The sequence below is a fragment of the Typopeltis vanoorti genome, chromosome 10 (assembly GCF_054136105.1).
Source record: "Typopeltis vanoorti isolate ZY-2024b chromosome 10, IOZ_Tvanoo_1.0, whole genome shotgun sequence".
Lineage (NCBI taxonomy): Eukaryota > Metazoa > Arthropoda > Arachnida > Uropygi > Thelyphonidae > Typopeltis > Typopeltis vanoorti.
In genome coordinates, this window is record NC_143558.1 from 16,120,006 (window position 1) to 16,145,245 (window position 25,240).

Sequence of the window (25,240 nt, forward strand, 5' to 3'; positions counted from 1 at the left end):
ACTATATGGGGTGGTTCTAACACGAATGGACAAGGCTATATTGTTGAATGTATAACAACCTCTTCCATTCTTAATGGATACATTACCTTCTTCCACATGCCTGCCTGTTCATATGCTGTAATAGATATTATAGTTTGCTCCCCTGCTTTTCCACTGTTCATGTGGAATGTTGAAGAGAACACTGTTTTTCTGTGACTTTCACTATATTCTCAAATGAATCATGTTCTTTCTCCTACACAGATATCCTTCAGCGATTACAACTAACAATTGTAACACTCCCAAATTTTGGGAAGTTTCTTGCAACTGCATTTGTTTAAATTTGGTTGATTTCTGAGTGCTGCTGCTGATTTCAAAAACAGTCTTTCTTTCTTAAATTTACTGCAATGTGGCATAGTGATTTTCTTCCAGAAGATCCTGTTAGTGGTATCCGATACGTGATCTGCAAGATCAGATTGACTGTAGTCGTGATTTCAGATGCATGTTCTCTTCAATGATCCACATGAACAGTGGAAAAGCAAGGGAGCAAACTGTAATATCTATTGCAGCATACAAACAGGCATTCACATGGAAGAAGGTATTACATCCGTGCTCACATGCAGCCACATATTGGGTTGCATTCTACCAGGGGATCATCATGTGAGTGTAAAAAAACCACCATGCTACATCACAGTAATTGAATAAAGAGTTTTTGGAATCTACAGCAGCACTCAGAAATATGGTTGCAAGAACCTTCCCAAAATTTGAGAAACATTAATCCTCAGAGATCCCAACTTACAACCTAATCCTCCCTCTATGGGCACTAGCCACGTGTTTCATTCAGTATTGCGTTGCCTTTGTGTGCATGTTATAATTGCTAGTTGTAATCCCTGAACATGTCTTAGTGACCGAGACAAAATAGTGGAAGCATTAAAAATAATGCTGTCACTACTCCATTAACCATGCTACCGGCCAAGACGTCTATAGACGCCAAGGTTATCATGGATGCGAAGTGCATATTAAAATTGCAATACCATTGGTATTACATTGAAATATATGATGGATACGAAGTGCATGAGGATGCGTATTTGATCCATAATGGCCGGTAAGGTGGTTAAACCTCAAGCATGATGTCTTCCCAGTACTTAGGCCTTAACCCATGTAAAGATACCCGTCTTGCAAAATTTGATGCTGAAGCAGTGATGTATGTTTCAGATTGTATCTTCCAGGTAGCAACATCTTTATCCAAAGCCATGGCAGAATCCAGTGCCAAGCAGCCAAAAAAAAGATCAAGATATATTTCAGATAACCTACTGCAGCTAATCTAAGCTCTTAAATGTGCTCATGCCAAAGCATGTTATGTGTCAAAGTCAAAATGAATCTTGGGTAGAGTTTGCATCTATGAATTACACAACTAGTGCAAAAGTTGTTTGAGATAAGATCCAGAAAATGAAGACATTTTAGGGGAAAGCTTCGCTAAAATATCAGCTGTAGCTTGCTATATTCCTGATTTTTTGATATTGAAAGAACAGAAATAGAAACAACAAACTTTTTTTTTATAAATGAGCAAAAGCTGTACAGTCAGGTGGGAGTCAGATGAAATTCTTCGTCCAGTGGGAAACCACTGCTTTGCTTATTGTAAGCCTGGAAGCGACTTGAAAAAGTTCCAAGTTTGGTCTTTAGAGCAGAATTTCCAGATTATGTAAAAGAATACCAAAAAAATTATGAAATTAATTTAAACAAAAATCCTTAATTCACTCACACTAATGTACTAGAGCAGTGATTTTCAACCTTTTTCATAAAATGTCACACCTAGACTAATTATTAAAATTCTGCAACACACTAAAAGTATATTCTTTTAATTTTTTTGACAATCTGGCAAAAAATAGGCATAATTTTGATTGATTTACATACAAAAGATATTAATAATAGTAATTACTTATCCTTGTTGGGAGCTTCAAGGGAATAAATGTACAAATTACAACATTATTTCTTTCAATTAATTTGTTTTCACAAATCTCGCAGCACACCGGTTGAAAATCGCTGTACTAGAGGTTTACAGAAAAACTTTTTGTGGGTGGGAGCCATATAAAATAAAAATTAGTCATTCATTAAGAAAGAACTAAAAAGAGCTCTTGTACTGTCTCATGATAGCAGTAGGATCTGGTGACATCTATTATGAGATAATGATAAAACATATTCTACCATCTTCTGTCAATCTCCTTCTCTTACTTTACAACAGAATAATTACTAAGGAGGAGTTTCTGATTTATGGCAAAAGTCAGTTGTCATTGCGATCTCAAAAAGTGCCTATACATATTTTGCTAAAAACTCACTTCTCAGAGTTAAGAATGGAAGAAACTGTTATTCCAGTAGCAAGCAAGCCTGAAATTATGCATTAGCAGTCTATGACCCATTTATGTGGGTTAACGTAACATTTTGCTTTCCACTAGCCAAGTTTTGGTGGAGTGCCAGCACTTCACTTGAGAGAGGAAATTACCAAAATCCTGAATAAACATGACCTGACCTCTTGTTACAGACCATATAGAAAATTGGCATCCCTTATCTGCTTCACTAAAGACCAACCACTTCCCCTAGACCTACCTGGTGTATACCAGGTCCCTTGCAGCTGTAAGCTGTCTTACTTTGGCCAAACAGGCAGGACGGCGAATATCAGAATTTCGGAACACAAGGACTACATCTGGTTTCACCAATGCTTTGTTATTAGATCAGGCTACTTACCTCCCCCATTGAATGCAATCCCACCAACTCACAAATTAGAAATCTCCATAGGCTCCTTAAGATGGTCACTTCTTGGCCTGTGGAAGTTACTAACAAATTAAAACCTTTTAACTCTAGACACCGTCGTATTTATGGGCTCCCAAAAATACATAAACAAAATGTGCCATTACGTCCCATAGTGGATGGCATTGATTCCTCCATGTACAAATTAGCCAAACATTTAGCCAAAGCTCTCGCACACTATCACACACAAAAAAACTCAGCCCACTTCAAAGCCAGTGTAGAAAACCTTACACTCCAACATACTGATATAATGGTCAGTTTTGACGTCTCCTCTTTATTTACAAATGTCCCACTCAAGGAAACCTTAGAGCTCATCCAAGCCAAATCCCCCCCCCCCCCCCCCCCCCCCCCCCCCCCGATATCTCAGCTCTATTTCGGTTCACAATGAACTCAGGCTATTTCGTTTGCTAGGGAAAATTCTACAAACAAATAGAAGGGACAGCCATGGATTCACCACTCTCCCCACCCTTGGCCAACTTCTTTATAGGGACTTTTGAAGAGAAAGCCTTAAACTCTGACCCACAAAAACCTACCATATGGCTTCACTACGTTGATGATGTGTTTGCTATTTGGCCACATGGCTCTGATACACTCCTCTCCTTAACGCACTTAAACAACCAACACCTCAGAATCAAGTTCATCCTGGAAAAAGAGGAAAACAACAACCTCCCTTTCCTAGACACACTAGTCACTTGCCAGCCTGGAACCTTGGTTTTCTCAGTTTATAGAAAACCCACCCATACAGGCAAGTACATTCACCAACACCCCCCCCCCCCCTTTACAACAATATAGAGTTATTAAGACACTATACAACAGGGCTAAACTAATCTGTTCAAATGGCAATGCCCTAACCACTGAACTAAATCACATCGTTAACACTTTCTCAGCCAATGGCTATAACTCCCCAAAAAATATTGAAACCAGTAACCCCCCCCCCCCCCTTCACAAAAAAGATTACTCTAAATCCATCACCATTCCTTACATCCGTGGCACCTCCGAAAAAATTATCAAAATCCTGAATAAACATGACCTAACCTCTTGTTTCAGATGAAAATTGGCATTCCTTATCTGGTCCACTAAAGACCAACCACTTCCCCTAGACCTACTTGGTGTATACCAGGTCCTTGCAGCTGTAAGCCATCCTAGTTTGGCCAAACAGGCAGGACAGCGAATATCAGAATTTCAGAACACAAGGACTACATCCGGTTTCACCATTACAGCTACAGCCACTCTGGGCTTGCAGACCATACTCTGGATACACGCCACAGAATACGGTGGAAGAAAGCCACAGTAATACACTGCAGCAAGTATAAATTTGAAAGACTATTCATGGAATCAGCCTCAGCAACCTCAACAAATTTGGATGCATGAGACCACCCCAAATTTGGGAGATGTACATCTTGAGAACTTCAGCCCGAATGCCAAGAATACCTAATATAACCCGCTAGGGGGACACCATCAGGACTTTAGTAGGAAAAACAGTAGTTTCCTTGCTTCTACCTCATTTGCTGTTTTTAGTGCCTGCATGCACGTGTCTTACTCTTATGTTCCCATGAAGATGGCAATGTGACGTTGCCGAAATATAGGAAGTATATATTAAAGTTTATTTTAATTTATATTTCAGCATACGTTGTGAATTCCTTAAGTTATTTAGTAATCACTTGAGAGAGGAATGCAGCTTTTACTAATCTGGCTGAGCCATATACACCAAAGAAGATATTTATTTATTTATTACTTATGTAATAATCTGGAACATTGAAAAAGCTTATGAGACTGCCTGGAGATAAAGCTTATTGAAACACCTCTATAATCTAGGTCTCATGGAGCATCTTCCTGATTTTATTAAAAACTGTAGCTAAATCTTTCAAGTCTGAGTGGGAAGCACATTATCATAAGCATTTTGTCAAAGAGTGTGTTTGTCTTAGTGTGATGCTCTTTGCTGTCAAAGTGATCTTAGTCACTGAACAATTTTCTCCCACAGTAGTCAATACTTTATATGTTGATGACTTCACAATATACTATCATTCTTGTAATCTATGGGTTATTGAAAGGCAACTTCAAAAAGTCATCAATCACATCTCTTCTTGGGCTCTTAATAATGGGTTCAAGTTTTCAGCAGAAAAAATGTGCCTGTAAGTGTGCATTAATGTAATATGTTAATTTTGCCCTTTTTTCATATATAACCTGTAAAATTGGGAGCATTAAATTAATTTGCTTACTTCCACGTAGCTACAAAAATCTATCACCGTGTGTGCAAGTGACTGTAGTGTCTAAACAGTAGGCACTAAACTAAAAAAAATATGCCTCTGCAATTTGTGACTACAGCTTAAGTTCTCCCACATGCCATAGGCCAAAAGAGACTGACTAGAGTGTATTGAGTCTTCATAAAATCAAACAGCTGATGGATCTATGGATCTCTTAATCTAACAATGTTTATTTTCCGAGTATCTTTACGGTCACTGAAGTCCACTAATTGGAGGTTTTTTTTTTTTTTTATTTATTTATTTTTATTTTTTTTAACCTCCATGCTGAATAATTTAGATTGTAAATGTGCAGTCTTCCAACATGTATTGTGACACTTGATCTCAATTTTGGCAGAAAATCAGATTATGGTGCTAAAAAAATAAAATTGATAGTGAAAAGGATTCAGGAATCAATATATGGTATTTCTGCAGGTTGAGACACATTCTTATCTGATCTTATCATTTTATAATTACGGTTTGTGTATGTGTACACACAGGGCTCAACAAATACACTCTGTGATGAGTAGATTTCATAAGCTGCTGAATAGTTAAACTAGACAATTTTTTCAATTTTTTTTAACTCTAAGAAAACATAGAAGAGCGTGCATAATTAAGTAGCCATTCTAGTAACAAAAATTAATGTAACAAATTATATTGTCAAAAAAAAAAAAAAAAATCGGTGTTGTTACCGTTCTTCCCATTATTATTTATGGGAACTTCATGGAAAGATGCTCACACAGTGGAAATGGAAACAACAATACAGTACTACTAATCACTTTATGGGACTCCTTTTGAGTTACTAGGATATATCATAAAAAATGGGGAGAGAGCCTTGTATGTTTGTATGGTGCCATGAATCAGATAACAAAAGTAAATTTTTTTATGGGGAAATAGGTTTCTTCTTATTAAAATATTTTTATACTTGTCACAGTATCTCTGTACTATGAAAAGTAATATTTTTTTTTTTTCTCTTTCTTTCTTTTAGCTTTGTATGAGTAATCATTATACTGCTGCTAATTCCCATCTTGATCTCAGCAAATTTCATGATAACCAAGGTTTGTTTGTTTTATTTAGAGAACTTTTAGTACACAGGAGACAAAAATTATTGAATAAATTTTGTTTTCTATAGCATTATCTGTTCATAATGGTAATATTTTCATATTGTAATTATTTTCATGATATTGAAACTGAATAAGAATTACTGGAATTTGTTATATAAATAATTCAAGTCAGATGACCAACATGTTTTGCTAATAGAGTAGTTAAATAAGGTCTTAGTTGAATTAGATAGTTAATATATAGAAGTATATTATATGAACCATTGATAATGCAACAATGAATGACTTGTTCTATCAGTGCTGTTCAACATGATCTAATTAGGGATTTCTGTGCTGTACAGATAATTCTCCTTTTTTTTTTTTTTTTTACTTCCACTAATGAAAGGTTGTAAACGTATAGTACATTAGGACTCTGGGTGGAATAAGGATTTTTTATTCTTTTTTAATTAATTTATTTTATTATATTTTTTCATTTACTTTTTATATAATCAGGAAGCTTCACTCTGGAGATCACACATGTAATTTACTATATATATATATATATATATATTACTTGGATTGTGGCTTTCTTAGAATAAATAATTGCAATGAACTGATTGTATAAAAGGTCAAGCGCTTCTCTGTGTCTTTTTATCATCTGTAAAAATGCATAATGCATTGTCCTTTAGAGTATCTGTAATTTCTCACTTTTTGTCTGGAATGATGAAAAGATTTATTTTGAAGATACCTACCATAGTGACTAGTATGGTAGGTTTTCAATAAACTTCCATGCATTAAGGGAAGAGTCCCTATCCAGACCGGTTTCGACCTTTATTGAGGTCTCATCAGTGGGAGCCAGACCCAGAGGTCGTGATACCAAGGTGGAAGTAATGGAGAAGGTCATATTTATTAAATTTATTATAGTCTAACCAAGTGGGAAAAAACTTCCAACATCTTTCTCTAAATCCAGACTAATTTTATAATAAGGTGAGACACCTTTTGGCAACTCACATAGGTAAATATGACTTCTCCATTGCTTCCACCTTGGTATCACCACCTCTGGATCTGGCTCCCACTGACGAGACCTCAAGAAAGGTTGAAACCAGTCTGGGTAGTGGCCCTTCCCTTAATGCATAGCATTATGTTTGTCTGCAAGGAGATGTGCTTTGCATTATAGGAGATACTAAGACAAGGAGTGTGAGAGCTTGGTCCTTTACCACGGGTTGCCTCAGTCCTAACTTTGTTTGCTTACACTTGGATAAAGGATTAAATTAAATTTATTATAGTCTAACCAAATGGGAAAAACTTCCAACATTTCACAAGACTAAATCCAGTTATACATTATATGGATATTATTAATCCATTGATGGGCACTACTTAAAAGATGTGGACTCTGCCCAGGTGCCCATATAATTGCCTTTTATTAGTGTTTCGAAATTTCACTGATCAGGTGGAAAGCTAGATCAGTGAAATAACACTTCACAAGGTTGGAATGCAGTTGCTGTTATTGTCAACACAGAAACACTCAGAATCAATAGGATGTCTTTATGTATCAGACTGTTATAACAATACAGAAAATGTATCTGACCACCAAAGAAGGTCGATCATGCTGCATTAGGATGCAAAGGCTGTGAAGACATGCCTCTGCTGTAATCCTCTGGAGAATGAAGAAAATGGTGTCACAAGAGATGAACATTTTGCAGAGAATAATGTCACGTGTACTGACTGATGACCTTGGACTGACAGCATATCATCGTTCTTCTGGACACTTCCTAACACCACAACTTATTCAGCAGAGGATGTTAAAAACCAAAGGCACTTCTCTGGAAGTACGCAAACAACAGTCACAGGCATCCTCTTGACAGATGAGAAGATTTTCACCATTGAAGAGTCTTTTAACCACTAAACGATTGGGTATATGCACCGGATGGTCGCTGATCATATACCCTAGCAACCAGAATTCTGAGAGGTCATTACTTAATGCTAGTGATGGTTTGGTGGGAGGTGACATATCAGGGTGTATCCAAGTTGCATTTTTGCAAGAAATGAGTCAGAACCTCTACCAGAGCGTATCAAGACACCATGCTGTAACCTGTGGCATAGATGCTGAACAACACCTTGTTTCACGGTAGGCATTGGACCTCCGCACAAAGCAAGGACCACACAACAGTGGTTGGAAGCAAATGTGCCTGACCACATATCACCATCTGATGGGCCATCTGGAAGTCCCAATTGGAATCTGTTGGACTTCAAATTGTAGCCGGAGCTTGAGAGAGTAGCCTGCAAGAAACGACGCCCCAGCATCGCCATGCTGAAGGTGGAGTTGGAGTGAATAGTGTCAGTTTCCATTGGATGTTGTGCATGCAGCCATCAGTATATAGCCTCAAGACTTTGGGCATATGTGAAGGCGAAAAGGGGGACATTTCAAACATTCAGTGCTGCTGTATGCACGTTATACATGTCGTTTGTATGTGCATGATTTACCGATAGATTAAAGGCTTATGCACTGCTCAAGTTATAACAGTATTTATGGCCTGACCAGATACGTGCAAATTCAGTCTTTAGGAAAACACACACACACATGCTGATAAAGATGATTGCATAGAAAAGGTGTGAATGATGACTCACTGCAATCATTCTCCTTTTCTTGTTAAGTCACTGTAGTCTAGCATTCAGAACAGTGGATGTGTTATAGATGGTAATGTTTAACTTACATCTCAGTAAGTAATATGCTTCCACTTGTCATATACAACAAAAGAGAGATGACACACAAGTAGGATCAACATCACATTTATTTTAATTTAAATTAGTGATATCAGAGAATGCTATAACATAATTAGGAATCTTTTGCCTCACAACAGTTGGGAAACCAATTATATACAGTATATTAGTGCTGGAACATCATGAGTATAGATCTACATTCTCATAATCTACATTCCACAGTCCCAATATCATCAGTATCATTCTCCTTTGCACTCTCTTCCCTGTATCTGTATTGTCTCGGAAATCAGAAGACCAGATTTGCATATAGTAGTGCAGGTGATGATTGCATCAAGGCAATATGACTTTCTTAGCCTTTCCTATCAGTGTTCATTTCAGCACCCCATAACTTCCACTTCATGTTTACTAAAAGTCCAAGATTCCTTACCTAATCATTGTAGCATAATCCCATCAATATAATATGCTGTTGGATATCTTATCACACTGTGGCGCATAACTTGATATTTACTAACATTGAACTAATAGCCATGCTCACAATTCTAGCATACTCAAATCATACTGGAAGTGCTGCATGTGATAGTTGTGGCTTAGTTTTCCTGTATTGTATGGAAACATGCATGTCATAACAGAATAATCATATAAAATTATATTCTGTTCTATTTGCATACAACTTTTCAGCACTAACACCTAAGATGCTTAGGTGACAATTTTGTTTTGAAAAAAAAAAAAAAAAAAAGAAAGAAAGAAATATTACATAAGCTCACCAGTGGAATAATTTCCATTTTTTATGATAATCCCACCTCCATAAGGTTATAGCAAGTGCTATTGACAGGCTATTAGAGTTGCATAATCTAGGATCCTTCTTTCAGAGACCAAACTGTCACTTTTTTTCTTTCTTTAAGCCACTTCATTCTTCTAATATGCAAAGTCGTTGGGTATAAAATGTCATCTGTCACCTAACTACTTCTGCAAACATTCATGCTTCAACATGCTCCACAACTTATTCATTACAAAGTAGAAACCATCCATCAGCCATCTAGACTAACATTGATTACCATGTATGGTGTTTGTCAGGGCTTTTCATACTCATAGCATCTTGTTGAAAATTGGTAAATGCATAATTTATTTTGTATAAAAATTGTTTTTATTAGGAATAATGTTCAGCAGCTGTTAAAGAAAGGAAATATTTTAGTATTGGGTTGACAAATAAGTTCGTTTGGTTTTTCAGAGTGGAAGGAAACATGTTTTATTTAATATATATAATATATTCAGTTATATATTGACCCTCTTTATCAGTGACCTCTTGCCATCTGTCCACCACTACAATCACCACTTCATTATGCCACGTTCATAAAACTCCTAAGGTTTACTGCCGAAAAACTGATCCAGGTGTTTTTGACAGCCTCCTCATTACCAAAGGTTTTCCCCATTCAGAGAATTCTGCAGTGATCGGAATAAATGGTAATCAGAAGGTGCCAGGTCCGGTGAATACGGAGGATGCAGCAAAACATTCCAGCCAAGACATAACAATTTACTCAAGGTTGTTAATGATGTGTAGGATCTGACATCGTGGTGAAAGACAACTCCTTTCTGATTTGCCAATTCAGGGCGTTTTGTGCTAATTGCATGGGCCAGTTGCGTTAACTGTGAGCAATAGACAGTTGAATCAATTGTTCTGCCTGACGGTAACAGCTCATAGTGGACAACACCTTTATAATTCCACCACACGCAGAGAGCATGATTTTCTTTGGGTGCAATCCCGCTTTCGAGGTTGTTTGCGGCAGTTCGCTCTCATGTCCTCCCCCCATGATCTTTTACATACCGCGTTATCGTACACGGCCCATTTTTCATCTCCTGTAATCATCCGCTTCAAAAATGGGTCATTTTCTTGACGACGTTGCAGCAAATTACAGATGGATATGCAAGCAGTCATATTGGCCTCGGTCAATTCATGCGGCACCCAAACATTAAATTTTGAAACGCATCTCAGCTTGTGCAAATGGTTTTCAGTGTTTGTATGGGATATGTTCAGTACTGCAGCAATCTTCTGCGCTGTTTGTGACAGATTTTTGTCAACAATACTCGAATCAACCTCGGTTGGGTGACCAGCGCAAGGCGCATCATTGACATCGAAATCTCCAGAACAGAATTTGGCATATGTGTTCTGTTAAGGCACCATCCCCATATACACTGCATATTTTTTTGTGGGCCTCTGCAGCTCGTTTGCCTTTTTTGAAATAAAAAAGCAAAATATGCCAGTAATGTACGTTATTAATGACCGAAAATTCACTGAAAGGTTATGTGAAATGTCGCCTTTCAACTGCACAATAGCGACAGGGCGAAGCAGCATAAACTTGTACAAATGCAAAAAGCCGAACGAACTTATTTGCCAACCCAATAGATTGCATGAAATTACAATCTACTTAATTGAAATTACACTTGTTTTATGGCATCTATGTGATGACCATTTCTGCTAAATATGATGGCTGATAAGTTGTCTATATCATAATTACATGAATATTAAAGAGATTGTAATTAAAGTTGAAAATTTTCATATTGTCTTCAGAAAGTAAATGGTTATCTGCTTTGTGTGTGTGTGAGAGAACACTGATTTTCATACAATAGTTTTCATTCTCTGCTAAGAAGGATGTCAATAAATTAATTTTGTGATAATTTGAGGCCACAGACACACGAATAAAGTAGAAGGATACATTTCACATTTGCTTTCTTGTGTAGTAATGAGATCATCCAATGTCAAAGTAGAACCAAGAGATGATTTTGGCTTACTAAACCAAAATCTCAGTTTTGGTTTAGTTCATTTTAATAGATTCTAAGTACTAAATGATTGAATTCTGCATAGAAATTGCTTCTTTTTAAAATGTTTTTACTCTTGCAAGCAGTCTGGTTTAATCACAAAATGAAATGCTGTGAAAAATTTTCATTATGATTCTTAATGCCAAAATATTCAAAAGTTATTTTAAACAGTTATGACTTCATTGTTTCAAAATGTTTCTCCCATTTCCACACAAATGATTCAATTTCCAGCAAAATTCAGTTCACCTCACCAATTTTTGTAATGCTTTCAGATACGAAATTTCAGTGAAATTTGTGTAGCTAAATTGAGATTTTGGTTTAGTAAGCCAAAATCATCTCTTGGTTTTACTGTGACATTGGATGATGTCATTACTACACAAGAAAGCAAATGTGAAATGTATCCTACTTTATTCGTGTGGCTTTATTTGTGACAAATAAAGCAAACATATAGCTAATGGTTGCTTATACATTTTGTGAAACACATCTAAAAAGGTTGCATTATATTCATATATAAAATATATGATAGCTACTTAAAGCTAAAATAAATTAACATAAATTACATTTTTAAAATGTATTACTAATGGATTTTAGAAAGCAGTTTGTCATTTTTTTCCACCAATAGATTTGCTCTCAGATGGTATATATGTTCCTCTTGCAAGAGCAGGTGTGATGAATATGGTGGTCAGAATTATCAAAGAACACATTCCTGAGGTATGGTTCTACTGTAATATTTAATAGAATATATGTATTTACTTGTGTTTAATCATTTTAAAGATTATCTTAAAAGTAATTATCTAGAATTATTTTACTAGATTGACACTTGTGATTGTGCCAATAAACTTTCAGATAAATTCTGCTCAAGGATATGTCCAGAAGCTATGCTGGACATATCCTCCAGCCCTTAATAACATGTTGTAATAGCACGTGCTAGAGCTAGTGGGTTTCTGTCACCATCACGTTGACAATCAGATGGGATAAGATTATACATTTCGCCTTGCTACAATTTGCTGTTTGCATGTTGGCCATCACATATTGTGATATGTTCTTCAATTGTAACCAAATCCACATTGAGGAGGGAATGCATTTGTTTCAGGATATATTAGAAAATAATTAAGAAGAATGCTATATTTGGTTGGTATATTTAAATTATTAAAATGTGTAAATATTTGCCAATTCAGGGCGTTTTGTGCTAATTGCATGGGCCAGTCGCGTTAACTGTGAGCAATAGACAGTTGAATCAATTGTTCAACTGTCTATTGAATCATCATTAATAAGCCATATGAAAATGGCAGATATAAGGGCAAGAAAGGGCAGATGTGAACAGAAGTAATTTCATTGCTAGCAAATGAATTATTAATAATTTATATTGTTGTATTATTATATTTGTGTCCAATAAGTTGCTAGGGCAGAGCAAATTACATGTGATGCTCTGAAATCTAGACATGCATGTTGGCATATATGATAAGTATAATTTAAAAAAAAAAAAAAAAAAAAAAGAACAAAAAACTTATGAGGAGAAAGAAAGATATGTGTTATAAATAAAATATAGCAAGAAATTGGTATATTTTATTAAAAATATACGTAATAAATATCTTCGTTGAAAGTTTTTCACTTGGTTATATATTATAAATATAAATAAAAGATACCAAGAAATTATATACTTGGTTTTAATCCATTATCCAAGTGTAAGAGAGAACTTATAATACCTTTGCCATGAATTACCCTAGTCCTGAAAGATACTTCAGGCACAAACTTTGTCTTCTTACACTTGGATAATGAATTAAAACCAAGTATATAATTTCTTGGTATCTTTTATTTATATTTATAATATAACCAAGTGAAAAAACTTTCAACGAAGATATTTATTACGAAATATAAATAACTAACCAATATTAAATAGCATTTGCATGCATTGGTAGCTTAGCAAATAACTATGGAGGAGATTATTATCCATTGCACTAATAATGTTGATCAGGTAATTCATCTACGCATGGCAGCAATACCCACCACACCTAGATAAATATGTGCGAGTTGATAGAGCAGCAAATCATCTTGTACAGTTTGTTGTGTGCTTTATGTGTATTGTATTTATTTATATTTTGCTTTGCTTTCTAAGAATTTTCTTTTATTCACTGATCATCAGTATACACTATTTACATTGTAATGTACATAAATAATTTCAGATCATCAGAATTATCACCCTGATTGCAGATTCTACCTTGAAATCACAAGGTTTTTTGTCAGGAGGCTCTGTTTTTCTGTCTTAGCAATCATAGATATCCTACATAGGCGAGTATTTTGTGAGAGATCAACATACGTGGTCCTCTTCTTATAATACATAGGATACATTTTTATTATACATTATTCAACAGACACAAGCAAAACAAGTAGTTTTATTGTATCACTAAATGCAGTATGGCCACATTTACAGTCCATCTATTATATTTAGAGACAACTAGAATGAGGGGTGCTTAAGAGTCAAAGCTGTATAACTGAGACTTCCACATTGCCTTTAAAGGAATGCGGAGAACCGACCAGGGCTTCTGACCTAATGTTCAATCCTCACCTTCTCATGGTGCACCCTGTTGGGTATCTACCTGGATACTGAACGGACGAGGATGGGCTGGCAATTTGGGATTAGCCGACCAAATTGTGTTCTTATTGGCTTAAACCAAAATAGGAAATGATGGTACAACATGACAAAATTTCATGCCAGATGGGGCGTCGCCCAGTTAAACAAGGCCCCCCGTTGTTTTCACCAGGAAACCAGGGTGAACAGCGAAAAGTCAACTACTAGAACAAATCTAAAAAAACACCCCAACTCAATATCACCAGAGTTAAAAATCAGTACTGTCAACATAAGAAGACTGAATGGCAAAGAAATGGAGCTAGCTGGGGAATTAGATAAGATACCAAATTGATATAATAGGGGTGACTGAAACAAAAAAGACAAATACTGGTGAGATCTTTCTGAGCAATAAATACACAATGTTATATTCAGGCAATGACAACCAAGGAAAAGGAGTAGCCTTAGTATTCAACACTAAATGAGGCTAATCTTCTTGAATGGTAGGCAGTCTCAAGTAGAGTGATGTAGACAAATATCAGAATATGGAACTGGACAATGAGACTCATTTGTGCCTATGGTCCCACAGAATGTTCTACTAAGGTAGAAGTGGATGAATTTTTTAATGCTTTAGAGAAAGCATCTGACACAACGAAAAAGGAAAAGTTGGTCCTTGTTGGGAATCTAAATAGCAGAGTAGGAAATGATTGTCAGACATACAAAAATATTTTGGGAAAATTTGGAGAAAAGAGCAAAGCTAATAATAATGGCAAATATCTGTTGGATTTCTGTTCAGGACATGGACTAGTTATTACTAACACCATGTTCCAACATAAAAATGTGCACAAATTCACATGGAGAGAAGAGGCAAGAAATAAGAAAAGTCTCATTGACTATGTTATTGTTGATAGTGATGTTTTCTCCCTGGTGCAGGACACCACAGTGTACAGAGGATTTGAAATTGGGAATGATCACTATTTCGTCTTGAGCAGGATGAAATTGAATTTCATATTGAAAAGAATAACATGTAAGAAAGTTTTAAAGCAAATAAAAGTTGAGCAGCTCTCAGATGTGAACTGTAGACTAAAATACACAAAGATTATTGAAGAAAAAAATGAAAGAATTTGAGAATAGGAACCAAACCTTGGAGATTCAGTGGCAAGCCTTGAAGAAAACCTTGATTGATTCATCTAGAAAGGCATGTGGTGAGGTTGTTTGCAAGGATAGAAAAATTAGAACTCCATGGTGAACACAGGAAGTTAAAGAGGCAGTGAAGGAAAAGAAGAAAGCATATCAAAAGTTTCTGGCAAATAAGTCGGCTTGTGCTCTTAGTTCTGTATTCTTACCTAGACAAATGTAAGGAAGCTAAACACTGTGTAAAACTAGCTAAACAAAAGTCATGGGAGGACTTTGGCAAGAACATAGAAAATAAATATCAAGCCACCTTCTCAATATTTATTTGATTAAGATGATAAAGGTGACATGAAAACTGGAAAAAAAGCTATTGTTTAAGTATGGAGTATTTACGTCGAGAAATTGCTAAATGAAACAAGCAGTGATAGCACGGTGGCAAAAAACACTCAACAGACATACAGTCAGGAATACATATTCATACTTGAAGTAGAAAAAGCCATTAAAAGCTTAAAATGTGGAAAGGCAGTTGGAGTAGATGATATTCGACCAGAAATGCTGATGTATGGTGGTATAAAAGTCGTGCAGTGGCTGCACTGCATAGTTCAGAGAGCTTGGACAGAGGGATGAATTCCTGATGATTGGAGTAGCGCTCTCATAGTACCCATATATAAAAAGGGAAATAAAACAATGTGAGAATTACCGAGGTATTTCCCCTACTGAGTGTTACTGGCATGATCTATGCAAGTATACTTGAGAAACGGTTGAGAAGAATTGTGGAAGAGAAGCTTCGTGGAGAACAAGCTGGATTCAGGCCAAATAGAGGCTGTCAGGATCAGATCTTCACTTTATGACAAATAGTTGAGAAAGCATGGGAATATAACAAAGATCTATATTTTAGTTTTGTAGATCTGGAAAAGGCATATGACAAGGTGCCAAGAGAGAAGCTATTCAATACGCTACAGTTATATGGTGTCAATATGGCATTATATCAAGCAATACTTAGTCTTTATTTGTGTTGTAAGTCAGCAGTTAGAATTGAAGGAAGTACAGGGAGATGGTTTAATGTTAAATCTGGTGTGAGACAAGGATGTACATTATTCCCTTTGTTTTTCATTATTTATATGGATCACATTATGAAGGAAAGTGGTATTAGACATGTTATCAAAATTAGAGATGTTAATGTCAGCTCTTTGCTTTATGGACAATTATACTTATTAATAAATCTGCTACAAGTCTGCAAGATTCCCTGACTAAATTGAATAACTGCTGTAATAGATATAGTATGAAGGTCAGCAATAAAAAGACAAAGACAATGAAAATAGGCAGAACCGTTGAAAATGTCAATTGTGTTGTGAACGGAGAACCTGTGGAACAAGTAAAACATTTCACCTACTTATACACAATTTTAATGAAGATGGTAAATTAAATATGGAAATATACAACAGAATCAACAAAGCTGGTATGGTGGGAAGTCAATTGAATAAATTCATATGGAATAAGAAAGAAATTAGCCAGAACACTAAATTAGCTGTATACAAGACATTATTCAATCCAGTCTTAACTTATGGATCTGAGAGCTGGATCAGAAGTAAACCACTTGACCAAAGACTAGAGACCACAGATATGTGAGTCCTGAGAAAGATAAGAGGCCTGAACAGATGGCATCAATGGCAATATCATATTAAAAACGAGGATATTAGGATATAACTAGACATTGTCAGCATCCAGGAATGTGTTAGCAGAGCTAATCTCAGGTGGGTCACTTAAACAGAATAGGCGAGGAAAAATTAGCAAATAAAGTGTTCTCTGCCAAGTTGGCAGGAAAACGACCCAGAAGAAGACCAAGATATAGGTGGATTGATATGGTACAAAGTGCCTTAGACGACAGAAATATAAGATCTGATAATATTGGAGTCTTGACAAGTAACAGACTGATTTGGAGGAAAATTGTAGATAGGAAGTTAGTAATGATGTAAATTTTTCATGTAATACTATCATATCCTGTACACCCTTTGATACATGGGAGGAATTTGATGATGATGATAACAACTAGAATGAAATTAGGTCTACATAATAGAAAAACAGATTCCCTCCCACCGATGCTGTACTTCATACACTCAGCAAAACAATTTTATGGTGGCACCAACACAGTACTAACTCAATACATTTGTTCTAACGTCTTTTAAATTTGCAGTTGCAAAGATTACCTGGTAATGCCTGTTTATAATGCAGAAACCAAAGGATTTATTGAAACCAAATAAAGATGTGTGTGTGTGTGTGTGTGTGTGTGAAAATCAATTTGACTGCTTTTCAGATTTTCTATAATCATTACAACAGTCACAAATAAACTAACATGGTGCATAAACTATCTGAAAATGCACCCATCCCAGCACAGAAGGGGCATAGTACATACAGTAAAATGAGTTCCTGCAGTCAGCATAACATGTATCTAACACTCTGTGGTGTAAACATGATAAATAAATCTTAAAGAAAGTGCTTTTTTTTTTTTCCCATCTACATTAGCATTTGTTCTCTACCAACAAAATCTTAGTTCTTAGCGCCCTTCTTAGTTTTTCAACTTCCTAGGGGAAGGGGAGTAACTGTTTCTGCTGGCTTTTTTATATTGTATTTTTGATGTCTCTAGATTTTATCATACACCTATGCTTTGTCTTGATGATTAATCTGAAAAGATTTTTCTCCCCTCTTAAAACTGCAGTCTTTGATTATTTTTTGTAGTAAATTGCCTGTGCCTGATTTCACTATCTTTAAATCTACATGGTGTTAACCAACTAACCAACTATAAATATTCTGTATTTCTGCTGTAGGCATTAACTGTTTTGGATTGATTGAATTATCTCAATTTAAAAAAAAAAAAAATTCATGCCCCACACTATCCAAAAACATTATAGATAGTGGGGAACGATACTTAGAATTCAATCAGGACTGAAAAGGTTTCAACTGAAGCACCATTGCAGTAGGAATTTCCTTTTCTTTTTTCTCTTTATGTTATAAGCAGTAAGAGCATGGCAATTTTTTTTTTCTGTGGAAGAAAGAAAAACAAATGCAATAATCGTTTTTAATTACTCAACTAAATATAATGTTTCATTTGCTCAAGCTAGCAATAACTAGGGCACCTAAAAAGACATGCTCAACTAAGACAAGATTGAAATTATGCAAGCCACAAAGAAAGTGATTCCAACACATCTATTACACACTAGAAATTGCAAAACTTATAACATAACAGTACCATGTATGCAAAGGAGAAAGAAGGAATCTGTTTATGTGTTCCTTGAATAACTGGAGGTTGTAGTCTGTGGAATAGAAAAATTGGTATGAGGAAGTCTCTCTTAATGAGCAAAGAGATAGAAGGAAAGAGAAGATGAGAAGTTAGTTTCGTAAGTTTAGAAGCAGAAATGTGTTATGGATGCTGATCACTGGTACTGCCTTCCCCCCATAAGTAGAGGAATACTGGTTTGCCATTTCAGCAGAGCTGTTCCCAGAAAATACCCATAGAAAAACCATAATGTTTAAGAGAGGAACTGAATGCAGTGGTGTTATATTTGAAGCTGGATTGCTCCAATTATGTTATTTCCCATCTATGTCCAACCTGTACGTTTATAGTCAGTCATGGAATAAGATAACAATATTATAATTTTATTTTAGTTAGTTAGAATGTTTCAGATTTGTATCCATGATGGTACATTGAGTTTTCCTGGAGCGAAAATTAAAATATAATGCAAGTAATTCAAAAACAGAAAAGAAAAGTAAACTAAATTGTATTTTGTAGTAGGTACGAACGATTTAACTGGTGATAAGTTCAGTATGAGAGAAAACATGAAAGGGTTGTTGGAAGAGGCAAGAGGGAAGAGTGAGAAAGTGAAAATCGGTAGTATTTTACCTCGCTATGATAAAAATGAATTAAAAAGAAGGGCTATGATGGCAAAAGATTCGATGCGTAGGCTATGTAGAAGGAATGGATGTGTGGAGTGAGTTTGAGTGAAGATTGGATTTGTATAAGAGGGATGGCCTACACCTGAATGCATTTGGTATCAGGAGTCTAGAAAAACTAAAAACTGGTTTGAGACCTAACACAGAGAGTCAGGGAAACTAAATTATAAAGGGAGGAATGGTGTGAATGTGAGTGTAAGAGCGACAATCGTATATAACTGTGTTAATGACGGGAATGGGCTTTATCATGGAAATGTTGACGAGGCGAGGACGATTTCAAGGGGAATTTATTTTAATTTTAACACTTGCTGTCACACAAAAATTAGCTTCAAAAACTTCTGAATATTCAGCCGGTACATGTAGTATGTACATGATGCATAATTTTTTAAAAGATAATTAACAGGTAATTTTTTTCTTTATAATTTTCATTTTAGATCAGTTTTGCTGTTTATATACGATTCACTTTTTCCACTTGTTCCTTTTTCAGTCATGATTCTGCTCTACACCAGTGTATACAAACTATCTGAGCTATAAAAATTTTGCTTAGTGTGCACCTTTTTTACATGAATGTGCATGTATTTATATTCATGTACTTCCATACACTAAATTATGGAAGTACATGAATACAAATACATGCACATTTGTGTAAAAAAAAAAAAAAAAAAAAAAAGGTGCACACTAAGCAAAATTTTTATAGCTCAGATATTTTCATAGTCCTTTCAGGATAATTTACAAAAATTAGGGTTGTTTATATTGATATAGTTAGTTTATCTCATTCTTCTTTTTACCCTCTTTTACCTTGCAGTGTCGAGGGTTTATTAACCCCTTAACGCACTCAACCGAGTTAACTCGGGTCCAAGAAACTGAATTTTTGATTTCACATATAAATACAACTGAATATATATGCTAGACAATTTCGTGCCTATTTCCTTTCAGCCGAGAAAAGTTGCAATGCCGTGTATCAGCTATTTCGTTTGCATTTGCACATTTTTTGTCCACGATTATAACTGCCTAAGTTTCTTCTAGCTTTTTTTTTTTGATGAGCAATTGATTCACCGTGTTGTGGATGAAACAAATAGATATGTGAGGAGTCGTACCCGTGGTAAAGAAAAGACTTCTTGGTATGACACATATCCAAATGAAATCAGAGTATTTTCGGCTGTTGTACTTTTGCAAAATATAATAAGAAAACCAGAATACCGTCATTATTGGACAAAAAATCCTTTATTATATATACAATATTATATTATATTGTATGAGCGGGAAACGCTTCGAGGCCATAAAACAATTTCTACATTTTTCAAATGATGAATTTGATCCAGCAAATCACCCTCACCCAAAACTCAACAAAATCTGGCCAATTTATGAAGATTTGAATAGAAAATTTGGCAATTCAATTACCCTAGAGAAATTGGTGACTATTGACGAAAGTTTATTGCTTTATAAAGGTCGTCTGTGTTGGGTGCGATACATTCCTCTCAAAAGGGCCAGATTTGGCATAAAAACATACTTATTATGTTAATCACAAAGTGGATATGTCTATAATTTTATAATCTATACTGACAAGAATACCATTCTGGGCAGATTTTAGCAATCTTCCAATGTCTTCGCAAGTAGTGATGACCTTGATGAAACCTTTATTGAATAAAGGTTATTGTTTGACTATGGACAATTTCTATAATTCACCTGGATTTGCGGATCTATTGATAATAAATAAGACTGGTGTTTATGAAACATTACGCTCATCACGAAAAGAAGTACCCAGAGAATTGAAGAATAAAAAATTGAAAACTGGAGAAGTAATTGGTTTTCAGAGAGGGAAAATTTTGTGTAATGAAATGGAAGGACAAGAATGATATCTTCCTTATCTTTACCATTCACACTACATCAGTGGTAGATATAGAGACGCGCAAAGGAAGAGTTAAAAAAAAAACGCAACTTGTGTTGGATTACAACCATACCATGGGTGGTGTTGATCGCGTTGATCAACACCTGTCTTCGTATGTTGTACCCAGAAAGAGAGGTAAGAAGTATTATAAAAAGATTTTCTTTCATCTCTTAGACCTGGCACCGTGGAATGCTTTCGTGCTTTACCAGAAATCTAGCAGTAAGATGGATTCACTTGATTTTCGCCTCAAAGTAATTGAACTCTCCATCGAAAAATATAAAACTACAATCAAGAAGTGGACATCCATCAAATATCTCAACACCACTGAGATTATCTGCATGACATCTTCCATCTTTCATACCACCAACAGAAAAGAAAGAAAATCCAACTCGCCAGTGTTTCCTCGGCTCAAGAAAAAGGAATGAACACAATAAAAGGGTTCGCAAAGAAACAAGATATGTGTGTACTGACTGTTTACTAACTCGATTTAGCGAAGTAGATGCAGTTTAGTTAGACATTTTTTGTGTTTTTTTCCAACATTTGTTAATGTTCTTTTGTGTATAAAGAAAATAAAGAATAAAAAAATTGGCAAAAAAACGACCGCTTTCTGATTTTTAATTGGTGCGTTATGGGATTAATCATCGGACCGTTCACAGGATAAGGTGGTCAGCCCTATGCCCTAGTGTATCCTATGTTCTTTAGTGTTGAATTCTCAAGACCGGTTTGCCTGCTTTGCTGAATGAAAAACCCCAGGATAAACTGGGGAAAAAAACCCTACTGTCCACGCCTAAGACTGGCTAACTTGGCTATGGCTGAGGAAGATCCTTTGACTCCTCACGTCATCGATGGGAATCGAAAACCTAGGACATTCCTTCCCCAGGCATATGGTTGCAAAGCGCACAGCCACTAGGCTAACCTTGCATATAGTTAGTTTATTGTATTGCATAATTGTGATAATGACATGACACTTTTGACTTTAGATTTTTTACAAATAACCCTTATTACAAAAAACAGAACTATACACTAATGGCAGAGAATGAATTCTTGCACCATGTGGTGTGCAAGAATTTACTTCCTTAGTCGTAACCTGAGGAAGGCTGTGGTTTACATGGTCTGTTCTTTGATTTTTCTTTGGAGGTGTAGCATTCCATAGCATTAGATATATGGAATATATAATGCTATGGAATTCTGCTCCATATATTCTTAAGTCTTATGGTTTGATGCCTATCTTTTTGGATTGTAATCATGATTGCTTTTGCTATGTCTGTTAGAAGAAAGTGAGTTTTAACTTGGTGATTATAATAAGTAATCTAAATACAACCAAGTTATTTTTTGTTGCTAATTAATTTTTTCCATGTTTTTGTTAATAGTACTCTTCAATTAGTGCTATCCCATAAGTTGCCAATACATAATTATGTTAAAATAGCTGATGTGAAGAGTTAAAATTTATGCAAACTTACACTTATTTTCAATTTGCATTATGTCTAGGTCCAGCATTTAGATTTATCAAGTAATAAACTTGCTACTCTAGAATCTTTGTCATCCTTAGTTCCTGTTTGTAAGTTCTTGAAGTTTGTCAGTTTGAAGACTAATAAGGTATTTAAATTACATTTGCTATGTTTTGTATTGAGTATACACTATAATCAATCATTATGTTGTATGTTTCATAATTGAATCATTTTGTGCATGTTTTGATGTTAGAATACTTAAAGTGCATTAAATATTGCACTTTAAGTATTCATTAAGCACTGAAATATTGATTCTTAAGCATGACTTATATAATTTATTAGGAAAAGTAATTATTCTGGGAATGATGACTAGGTGGAACAAATACATAAGTCTTTAATGAAGACAAAATTTTTAAGCAGAGTTGGTCTAAGGTGATATGGTCACTTAAACAGAATGAGAGAGAAAAGGTAAAACAGATGCTTGGTATATTGGTTACAAGAAAAAGTCCCAGAGGTAGACTAAGATCTAGGTGGATTGATTCAGTCAGAAGTGTCCTAGAAGACTGAATACGACAATATTGAAGTGTTGACATGTAATAGTGATTTCTATTACATGTCATGATTTCTCGAAATCAAGATTATTGATAAGAAATTAGTACTGTCATGTATCCTGTTGAAACCCTTTGAAAGCACATATTAGGAACTTAATGATGATGAAATTGTTTGATGTAGTTTACTGGTCATTTTCAATGTAGTATGCATTGAAAAATAGTTACTTTTGCAAGGAATATTTAGCACGATAATCCAAACCTGGAAAGTTTGAGGTAGTCATTCCAATTTAGGTTAGTCTGATATATCAGACCTCCACAATTGTTTATTTTCTTTATTTCTTTATTATTTTTTTTTTTTTTTTCAGTGATCTTGAAAATATGAAAATGGCTTATATGTAACACTTCTGTCCTACTAATGAATGCTGCATCTTGTAGATACAATATGCAAGATCCAATTTGTCCAACTCCCAGAATTTTATGAAATTTCTTCTAATTTTATAATTGCTCATCATTTCCTGTCTGTCCATAATATAAAAGAACATAAGAGAGCATAGTACTTAGTGTACTCCTGGGGGTGGGGGGCGAAATCTTTCAGAATGTGTAGAATGTCACTAATTTGTGAATCAGGAAGGAGACTTAAAATGTATACATGGAGGCCTTGGATAGTTTTACCAATAAACATTTGATATAAGAAATGCAAACTCTAAAAATGTTCATTTGCAGAGAATGAATGTCAGAGTTATAAATAGTTATCTCAGTGGTGAGATCAGTTATTGCCATTGTAGAGAGAAATATAAAATTGATATGCTATGTTTCTTGTTAAAGAGCATCACCGAAGCATAATGTGTGCACAATGAATCAAAATTTTTATTGCACAAGGTTTTTGAGAAGGGTGGTGATTGGGCATAGTATTGTACTTTTCTGTGTTGATTTTCTTTCTGTAGATTGAAAACTAAACCTCCATCTGTTGTCTTAAGTGAATCTAGGAAAGGAAAGCTATTATTGGTTTCTAATATCACTAACTGCTAATAATACTGAATTTCTTGCTTTAATGGATGAAATTAATTTTTTGCAGGAAAATATAATCAATCTCACAACAAAAATTTCAAACTGCAAATATGTCATCACAGAATTCTGAGCAACATTATTCTGAATAATGTTGCTCAGAATGCTGATTTTCATGCAGTAGTAGTGAAAAAGAGTAGGAGGGATTGGAGAATCCATTCTTCGTGGTGTTCATAAAGTCTTTTCTGACAGTTATGATAACTATAGTGCAGTCAAATACCGTATTTGCCGGAATATAAGATGCACTTTTTCCCCTCTGAAAATAGGTCTGAAAAACAGAGTGCATTTTATGTGCCGATACTCATTTTTTTATGACTTTCATTTCTGGAAATTTTCTCTGTTCCGGGTTGCGCAATTTCTTTCTTGCTTCCTTGTGGTGTGTGAGAGCATTCCAGTTACGTACAGTTCAGTGGATGTGCATGCGCTGTCATCGACGATCACAGCTGTGTTACTGTTCATTTAAACTTTCCAATTGTTGTAGCAGTTGTGAATGGTGAAAAATTTCTGCTGTTAAATTTTGTTTAAATTTCTTGGCAAAATATGGCTGAAAAACGTCAGTATTGCTACAATAATGCATATAAGCTACATGTGATTGCGTATGCTAAAGAACATGGAAACAGGGCTGCAGAGACATTTCGGGCCACCTGCAACTGAAAAAATGATAAGAACTTGGATAAAGATTTTTTCCTAAAAAATGTGTACAACAAAGGGGGGGGGTCTTATACGCCAGCAAATATGGTAATTTAATAATCTCAGAAGGAAAATCTGCATCATTTCGATGTATCTGGCAGTTGAATATTAGTTAAAAGAGAAACCATATCAAGCATCAAAATATCAGCAGTACAGAAATCTTATAAGTACTCCTGATTACTGTAACTAGTTAAGATTGATATATTCATTTTTGCTTTAGATAAGCCTTCTTAGCATTGTTATATCAGTTGCACAATATTGATTTCATCTTGTTGCATTTTATTTTTAAATTTATGCAGTTTTAAGTTGAAAGTTATGCAATTAATCATTAACTTGCTTATAAATACCATGTTG

At 35.2% G+C, this 25,240-nt stretch overlaps 1 protein-coding gene across 1 annotated transcript in view; it reads left to right on the forward strand.

The window, feature by feature from the left end:
• Positions 1 to 25,240, forward strand: part of LOC150102188 (nuclear RNA export factor 1-like) — a 195,317-nt gene that overhangs the window by 84,854 nt on the left and 85,223 nt on the right. The window contains exons 9-11 of the mRNA XM_090398890.1: positions 6,010 to 6,079; positions 12,219 to 12,307; positions 22,621 to 22,728. Of these exons, the coding sequence (XP_090255016.1) occupies positions 6,010 to 6,079; positions 12,219 to 12,307; positions 22,621 to 22,728 (267 nt within the window). The remainder of the gene's footprint in view (positions 1 to 6,009; positions 6,080 to 12,218; positions 12,308 to 22,620; positions 22,729 to 25,240) is intronic.